Genomic DNA, 9662 nt, shown 5'->3' on the forward strand with positions numbered 1-9662 from the left:
AGGGAAAACCAGAATTTACTGTCCTTAAGATTTCTATAGTTATATTATCAGTGCTTTAGGAAAAGAATTGCTATGATTTGTGAATTTCCCCTTCAAAAGACTATCAGTTAACACTTGAAATCAGAAGCAACTTAGCTGGTTTAATGTGGCTTGGAAGGAAGAACTTGACTTAGGTTGGCTTGCTATAAATTACTGTAATATTGGTTGTAATTTTCAAATTGTTTGTTACAGATTCTCCTTCTCCAACTGCAGCAAGAACACTCACGCTGGTCGCTAAGTCTGTGCAGAATTTGGCAAATCTTGTTGAGTTTGGGGCTAAGGTAAACATAATTAGTTCATTATACTTTCATCAAGAAAGTACAAACAGCCTATCCTAATTGCTGTATACATTGCCTGCAGATAGTCCCATAATTAATCATCAGGGAAAAGGATCACTTTACATTCTATGTCCACATATCATACTGTATTTCCCCAAAAATAAGAACTGGTCTTCCCAGGAAGGGAGTTCCCAGGGAGGGAGAGGGGGCGAGAGAGAGAGAGAGAGAGAAGGGGGAACAAACAGAAAGGGCTCACGGCACTTCGTTTTGATTTGCATGCCGTGTCTCCTGAGAGGCCTCGTGGAGAGATGGGCAAGCCCTTTGTCCTTAGCTTCTCCCCCCCCCCCCAATTCTTTTCTCCACTGCTTCAGACTAGCCTAGGTCTCCATCAAGCAACTAAGAATGAAGGGCTTGTCCTCCTCTCCATGAAGCCTCTCAGGAGACAGGGCATGCAAATCAAAACAAAGCGCCGTGAGCCCTTTCCATTTGTTTCCCCCCTCCTCTCTCTCTCTCCCTCCCTGGGAACTGTGTGGGGGGAGGGGAAGGTCCATCAAGGGACGCTGGCAAGGTACTCCTGGAGAAAGGATCAAGTGGCCCTGCTGCCAAACCCAGGCGCTGACTTGGAAGGAGCGGCTTTTACATTTCCATGCCATTTCTCCTAAGAGGTCTTGCGAAGAGGTGGGCGAGCCCCTTATCCTTAGCTGCACGGCTTCTCCCCCTCCCCTTTTCCCCTCTGTTTCAGCCCAGCCTAGCTGTCCATCTCCCTCTGAGGAGGGAGGCCAGGTTCAAAGGGGATGGGAGGGTCGGGCAAATCTGAAAGAAATAGACCTTTTTGTCCACGCCAGGTTCCCGCCAGCAAGCCTAGGGAGCAGCCAGCAAATAGGCAGCCCTCGAGCAACTGTTCTTCCTTTTCCTCCTCCTCCTTCCTTCTGTAATGAGGGATGAAAAGCCACATTATTCCCAGTCACTGTCCCACCATCTGTCTTTGCTTGTGGAGTGTGTGACAGAGTTGGAGGACCAGGTTTGATGGTGGGGCTGAGTACGCAGGAGCCATGATGTGCCGCCACCCCCACCCTGCCATCTGCCTTGCCTTGTCTGCTGGAAGACCAGATTGGATGGCGAGGGCCGAGTGCAGGTGCTACCACCCCCATCCTGCAACCTACTTTGCCTCACCTCACGACAGCAGCACCAGTAACAGTTGGAGGCACAGGCTTGGGGAGGCATGCAATCCGGCCTGCCAGAGGTGCTGCATGACCACGTGCCCCATAGCAGGCAAGCAAAGGCAGAGTGGGCAGGCGACAGCGCAGCTCGTCCAGCAGGCCAGATTATGTGCCCCCTCCGGGCCTCTGCTGGTACCACCGGTGTGATACCGGTGGTAGGGAAGGGCCCCTGCACTCTTGGCCCCCACCTCCAACCTCTGCTGCACACTCTGCAAGCAGAGACAGACGGTGGGACAGATCGCATACCCACCCCCCCCAGCCTCTGCCTCCGCCTGCTGCTTGGAGGGATTGGGCTGCGTGGTCTGTAGTTGTTTCTGGATACTGTCGGGCCCCACACACGCTCATTGCCTCCCACGCCCTGCTGATGATGCTCCGAACTAGGGCTTATTTTGGGGATAGGGCTTACATTTCAAGTGGCATGAAAAATCATGCTAGGGCTTATTTTTCAGGTAGGTCTATTTTGGGGGAAACACGGTATTAAATTATGAGTTGTTGGGACATTCTAAAAACAGACCCAAGTCATATTACAAATGAATAAAGAAATCATAACTTCTTTTTTGCATTCCTGTTCCTTTTAAAAGTATCACTCTAGATTGGACAGGACACAGTAAAAAAACTGTTTTCTAGGTTAGAAATTTCAAACAAAGATTTTGCTATGATTTGCAGATCATATAGTAGACCTTCACCTATGACTACAGTTGGGACTAGAATTTCCATTGTTAAGGCAGTTGTTAAGTGAGTCATACCCAATTTTGTGACCTTTTTGCCGTGATTGTTAAATGAGTCACTACAGTTATTAAATGAATCCATCTTCCCCTATTGCTTATTGGAAGCCGGCTGGGAAGGTCACAAATGGTGATCACGTCATCCTGGGATGCTGTAACTATGATAAATACATGCCACTTGCTAAGTGCCTGAATTTTAGCATGAGATCTTAGGGATGCTGCAGTGGTCGTAAGTGTGAGAACCAGTTGTAAGTCACTTTTTTCAGTATGTTGTAACTTTGAACAGTCACTAAATGAATGGTTATAAGTTGAAGATTACCTGTATTAGTTGCAGAACCTAGAACCTGGCCTTGTCCTGTTATCTGACTAAATGAAATGGTCATACATATTGGCTTTTTTTTTTTTAATGTACTCTGCCTATTCCAGAGAATGGCCACTGGAAATAGTTTTGGATCCATAACTTACCTCATTCTTAGCAAAGAGATTAACAGACACTGAAACAATTAGCACATGTTCTTGATCATGTTTCTTTTTCTTGATTAGGAATTCTCAATAATTAAGAATCATTAATATGATAAAAATCACATCATTAATCATACTTCTTAATTCTAAGAATCTGAATTTTGATTGAATATGTGAAATATGAAAACCTTCTTTGTATTATCTCAAATCTTACCAAGTATAAAAACAAAATCCAAACAAACAGAACTCTCAGTCTATTTTCAGTTTTGATTGTTACTGTATGTTCCATGTGGGGGTTTTCTTGAAAGCAGCTTAGTAATTTGAACTGATGCAGAATGCCAATTCATATGTATTGGTGTGCACTGTTTAGATAGATAGGTTATCACTTTTCTTCTCAATCCATTTTGAAGTGCTGTAACATTTTTCACAATTTAAAAACTACAGTACTTCCTTTTAAAGGCCAATTATGAATTTCCCTTGTCAGTTCTGGTCAATTGCTTTGCTGACTGTAAATAGGATGAGATTTAGTAAATCTCATAAAGGAACCTCATTACCATTGTTACCATTTTACAAAATATATAAAACTTGTGACTTAAGCCTTTTGTCATGTAAATCTTTTGATCTGATTTTCATTAAATGTAGAAAAGGGATATTCACATATTTTAACTACTTAAATTGCTTTGGGAGTTCATGTAGAAATAAAAATTTAAAACTATTGCATGCATTACAATATATGTAGAATAAAGATAGCATTATTTTTATTGCTATCTTGCTTATTTAATTTTAGGAACCTTATATGGAAGGTGTAAATCCATTTATCAAGTGTAACAAACACAGGATGATCATGTTTTTGGATGAACTTGGGGTAAGAACACTTATCTATAACACAGCTATCAGTTTTGTAAATATTTGCTTTGTTATCTCCTCATTGAGAACTGGGAAAAGACTTTATTTCTCTAGTTCCAAAAATGTATTTCAAAGTTTTAATTGTTTATTCTCCAAGGCACCATCTGTGCCTTCTGAAATGGCTTTTCTTTATATGGCTTGTTTTTTATGTGTGTTAAAGTAATTTCAATGGACTTTTTAAATATTCAAGTGATATTGTCCTTCTATTTTATGTAGTTCATCTCCCTGCTTATTCCTGCCTTGCTATTTTATATATTTCCATTACCATCTTTGTTCATGGGATTTTTCTTGCATAGAATATCTTCTTTCAGAGCACATTAATTCAATGTAGCTGTTTGCCATGCTTATTCACTAACATTGGATAAAATCAGCCTATTGGTATTAAAAATAGAAGGTTAAACTTCACAAGAGGGGTAATATTTTTAAATGCAGCATTGCATATCAGGTCTTACTTGAGCTTCCTGCATCATTCAGCAATTAAACGGAATCTGTTAGTTACACAATTTTAACTCCTGTGATGCTTACACAACTTTTTAAAAGCAATCATTATGTCATTTAAGCCTTAAGCTGCCTGTAGTTAAAAATGACAGTGACTGTAATCATTCTCTATATGGACAAACATTGTCAAATAATGGTAAAAAGTGAGAAAAGCCTGACTTTTGTATTATTTTATAAAAGATTATAAACTTTGTTATATTTTGTTCAAGAACATACCTGAGCTTCCAGACACTACAGAGCCCTCTAGAACTGACTTATCACGTGATCTAGCAGCCCTTCATGAGATTTGTGTGGCACATTCAGATGAACTTCGAACACTCAGTAATGAGCGAGGGGCAATGCAGGTAAGAGCTGATACCAAACATAAGCTTGTTCCAAAATATGCAAAGAATTGACTTCTGTCAGCCCTTCAAGGTAGACCAGACTAGGGGACTCCTCCCAAGATGGCTGCTGCCCAGTAGGAAAGTTTTTCTTTCCTGCTGACTGTTTTTGTTGCCAAAGCTGGTTTTTTGGCAGTGTTGCTCCCTGGCTTTGAATGCAGGCATTTAGGAATGATCCAAGATGACTTTTGGAGAGCTGGGGCCCAACTAGGAGGAGGAATCTTGAAGACTTCAGCTCCCTGTGGGAGTAGCTGGAAAGTCATTTGTCTTTTCTCTACTTCTTCCTATCAGCAGAAAGTTCTACTGATAGGAAGCTTGGATAAGCAAGCCTGGATTTTAACTTCACTTTTTAAAATTTTGCTTTGCTCTTTATCTTTAAATGTTAATTGGGTAGTTGAATGCTGATTGATTTCAACTGCCTGCTAGATTTTATCTGAGGTTTATTTCCGTTTTTGTTTCCTTTGGATCTATTTGGCTGTTATCATTAACTTCTGCTCATAGCACATGCCTTTGGATGGTGAAAGTGCTTCTACTTGATTTATATTTTATTGGACATTCATTGCAGGGGAATTGTATTTCTCAATTTGCTATTTTTTTTCCTGTCGTCTTATCTATTACATTGAGCAACAACATATTGGATTAGCCATGGGAAGAAGGATGAGACTCAGGGGGGAAAAAAGACTGCTTGACAACATGCAATCTTTAGCTGAAAGTTTTCTTTAAAAGTTTTGTGAACTCATAAAAATTGTGGAAAACATTCAAAGGAAACTGACAATAAAAGGTAGATCAGACTAGGAAACCAAAGTCATTCAGGCCAACATAACTTTTATTACAAAGTTATGATAACATAATTTTATAAATTTGAATGTATTTACTTACCCCCCTGCACATGGTGCGCGACCCCCCTGCACTTCTCCCGTTTTTGGCACATAATGGCCCAGTGAGCCCAGTAGGCCCATTTTGTGCCCTCTCCAGGCGCCAGAGGCTTTCTAGGAGCCTGGGGAGGGCAAAAACAGCCTTCCCCACCCCCCCAGGAGGCCTTCTGGAGGCCGGAAACAGCCCATTGGCCAACTTCCGGTGGGACTGGAAGGCCCGAAAATCAGTTGGCCAGCACATACATGCGCGCTGGAGCTTAGGTCGTGTGCCCACCAATATGGCTCCGCGTCCCACCTGTGGCACACATGCCATAGGTTTGCCTTCATGGACCTATATACTAATGACAAAATAGTTAACAGGAATAATAAAGACAAAATTAAAGTTTCAAAACGCTCTTTTAACAAACTGCTATTGTAATCAACTCGTAGAATATTTATCATGTTTTCTTAAACTATCCCAAAGTGTCCCCAAAATTAATACTAATTCATCCTGGATCAAATATTCACATTTGTTTCTTAATAGCATCTCTTATCAATTGTTATCTGATTAAATATAATAAATTCAATCTCCCAAAAAGTCCAGATGAAATTGTTTCCCAGTATAGCATAATAAATCTATTCCCCAATGTCCTTCAATTCAGATTAAAAAAATCAATTGGTCACTTATCTACTCAGACAGCTTTCTGCTGTTGTATAAGAATGCAGGCTTGAACTTCAGAGAGGTGTATGGAGTCAACACAGTTAATTCTATGTCTGGGTCCATATTTCTTCCCAGCAAATCTATTGCTTTTGAATCACATTCATTTTGTGGGTTTAATTTATCTATAGTTACTTGCCTGTGACTACCACACCTTTATGAGTTGATCAAAATTTTAAAAAAGCTTTCAGCTAATAATTGCATGTTATCAAACAGTATTTTTTCAAGTATCAGCCTCATCGCTTGTCTGTAATCTGATATATTGTTGCTCCATGTAGTAGATAAAGCAGAATAAGAAGACTGACTAAGGAGGAGGAAAAATATTTTCTGGATATTTGAATACAAAATTAAAAGAAAGACTGAGAAAAATAAGCTAAACTTTTTGCAAATTGAATTAAATACAGAATCCCTGTAAATGTCCAATAAAAATGTAAATCAAGTAAAAGCACTTTCACTATCCAGAAACATGCCATAATTCTCCATTTGGAAAAAAACAGTTAATAAAAATAGTCAAACAAAGCAAAGGGAAAAAATCAAGAACAACAGATAAAATCCAGCAGGAGGTTGAAATAAAGCAGCATTGTGTTATGTCCGTGCAGGCGTAAGCAGACACTTTTCTTCTGCCACGCAGGTGCGGGACATATTTTAATGTTATTGTTTAAAGGCTGATAGTTTTCCTTTAAAAGGGGCTATCAGCCGGAAGTTGCATGTTGGTTTTACTGAGTCATTATCTGCAATAAACATTGCTGTTGGGAGTTTGGCTTCTCATCTGTATTCTTACTCCCACACATTCCACATTGAACTAGCCAACTTTTAGAAATAAAAAACAAAGCAAAACAAAAGCTTCAAAAAGTGAGGTTAAAACCCAGGCTTGCTTATGAAAACGATCTGCTGAGAAGAAATGGTGGATGAAAGTTCCAGCTGCTCCCACAGGGAACTGCTGTCTTCAAGCTTCCCTCTCCTGGGTGAGTCCACAATCGTCCAAACGTTGTTGTGGGTAATTCCTAAGTGCCGCCATTCAAATCCAGGAAGCAACACTGCCAAAGAACCAGCTTTGGTGGCAAAAGCAGATCATCGGCAGGAGAGACAAATCTTCCTACTGGAAGCAGCCAGTTTGGGGAATAATCTCAATCTCTATATTTTTTATAACCTTAATTTAGAGAAAGATCTTAGTATATTGGTTAACTGTGAATATGTCCATACCTCAAATCATAAAGGTAAAACATAGCAGAATAAAATAAATTCTACTTTTAAAATTTAGGATCTGAAGTGAGAATTCCTGGCTTCTGAGAAGTCCTTACTTTCTTGAGAGTCTATATTTAAAGCAGACTTTTTAAAAATTGGATTAAAACATTTGGCTAGCTGTGCCTGATTAAGTCAGCATCATAGAATCAGATTGACCTTGTCTTTCACTTTTGTATGTGCCAAATACCAAACTAGTATGATACTTACCAAACTTGGTATTTTCCGAAGTAATTGTATTGAAAGTGTATTACAGACAAATTTAAGTATGGTACATTCTTTTTTTGGAGTCTTGGATTGGGAATGTTTAATATTCACAGATAATTCAAGTAAGTAGTGAAGAAATTATTCTGCAAGTTAAAGAATCATATATACTGAGTGTATATGAAGTGAAATATAAACTGAAGATGAAAACAGAAATACAGTCTTGTGAAAAGATGAATAAGTTTACTGAAAATCATGTTGTAGTTAATGGAATGAATTCCTATTCACTTAAGATGAATTCATCATCTACGAGCTTTTATGGGTAAAATTGGGAAGAAGCAAACTCACCAAATGTCTTTTCTCCTGCCCTCTGAAAGTCTGCTCTGACTTTGGAAACTCTTGAGCAACTTCAAAAGATGGCACTTAAAAGACTGCAGATGGTATAATTAGCAAAGCATTATCAAATACAACTGCCTTCTGTGAAATGAATGAACCTTTTAGCATGGCTGTCTTCTGTTTCAAATACACTGTGTATTTGAAGTTATATCCATGATTACAAAGTGATATTGCAAGACATTACATTTTTATATTCATTGCATATCATCACTTGCTTTATTTAAATGTTAAAGCTTCAGGAAAGTTATTTTGATGTACGTATTCAAGCTAGAAAACTTGGATTATCTTTTCCTTCCTCAAAATCCAAAAGTATTCTAAAGATGTTTAAATAAATAAATCACTTCTTTCAGCTTTTAAAACTTCCAGAAAGACCATGGATAATTTAATAAATTTACCTTTTTTTTAACAGCATGTGCTAAAGAAGTTGCTGGCAATTACAGAACTGCTTCAACAAAAGCAGAATCAGTATTCAGTGTCTAACAACATTAGGTAGCAGCTTTCTGCATGAGCTAGCATGACCAACATGACAACTTTCACCAATATCACTTCTTCTTGCTCTTGCCAAAAATAGCACACATTTCACGTTTCCAGTGATGTGTGAACTATGCAAAAAACAACAGATCTGTTGGTGACTGACTGTACCAGCAGCTTTAAGCTATCTGTGCAGGACACTTGCACTTTTGGAACCAATTTTCAGGACCTCTGAGCCTTGGTGTACAAATCACCTTCCACGAAGTAAATGCTGTGACTGTCTCTTTGAACTTCAATGTTATTTCAAACCTCCAATTGCCAAAGTCTAGCTGTCTTTCAGAAAACACACAGTCAACTGCCAATAAATTGTTTCAACAGCAAAGTATAACTGGATTGAACATCTTTTACTGTAATTCACCTGGTTACTGTAATCACATTACAATTGTTCAACTACTTTGTATTTACAGCTTCCAGAATTTGAAAGGAAATCTTTGCTGTACACTTTTATACCATTCTATTTTGCTTGTTCAGAGTTATGCTGAAAGAAGATGCAGACTGGGTTTTGTCACCTTTATTTTTTTTATGTGCCATTTATCATTTTGAGTATTTTTTTTCACCAATGACTGTATCCAGATAAATTGCAATGCTTTTTGTAAAATGTTTACAACAGTAAATTTGAATTCAGTAAATTTATTGATTATTGTATCAGGCATGCATGCATTCATTAAACAGTTTTATAGCATACATTCAATTTTTTTGACTAATAATTAAGAATTTAGTACATATATGTACGTTCATAAGTGCTGACTGAAAAAAATCCTATTTAGGGTTAGTAATCTATGTATTGCCATTAATCAGTCCTTTATAAAAGAGTAAAAGGAGAAGGCTAAACAGGGACTTTTCTGAACTAGGAGTTGCTAAAACACCATTACTGAAAGAGAATCATGATGGAAAGTACTCTCCTGTCACTTGGTGTTAGATTAATGAGATATCACAAAGGCTAAGGATGACTAGGTGGTGGCCACTTTAAAGTCACCTACTACTATGCTGTCATTATTGAGTCTAAAAAAATATACCATGGCCCATTGCATTACTGAATTTTGAAGTCTCTGTTCTTCCTGCAAATCAAAAGTTACAAATAAAACAGAAAAAACAAAGGAGTTCCAGAGGGCTGAAGCAGGGGAAGCTTTAATGTAATTCATTTCAAAATAATTCTTAAAACAATTGTGAAAATCTTGTTTAGATTGTAAATGAACAAAAATATTAATG

At 38.4% G+C, this 9662-nt stretch overlaps 1 protein-coding gene across 2 annotated transcripts in view; it reads left to right on the plus strand.

Moving 5' to 3' along the window:
* RASA1 (RAS p21 protein activator 1) overlaps positions 1-9137 on the plus strand; it is a 47151-nt gene extending 38014 nt beyond the window's left edge. Inside the window, exons 22-25 of one of the 2 annotated variants that reach the window (XM_034441245.3) lie at positions 232-320; positions 3512-3589; positions 4338-4472; positions 8332-9137. In XM_034441245.3, the coding sequence (XP_034297136.2) occupies positions 232-320; positions 3512-3589; positions 4338-4472; positions 8332-8415 (386 nt within the window). In that variant the 3' untranslated portion in view covers positions 8416-9137. The remainder of the gene's footprint in view (positions 1-231; positions 321-3511; positions 3590-4337; positions 4473-8331) is intronic. The other variant, XM_087885865.1, reaches the window with a different exon arrangement.
* Positions 9138-9662: the final 525 nt, after the last annotated feature.

This window comes from Pantherophis guttatus, chromosome 2 (assembly GCF_059756535.1).
Source record: "Pantherophis guttatus breed Tessera chromosome 2, ASM5975653v1, whole genome shotgun sequence".
NCBI classification, from domain to species: Eukaryota; Metazoa; Chordata; class Lepidosauria; order Squamata; family Colubridae; genus Pantherophis; species Pantherophis guttatus.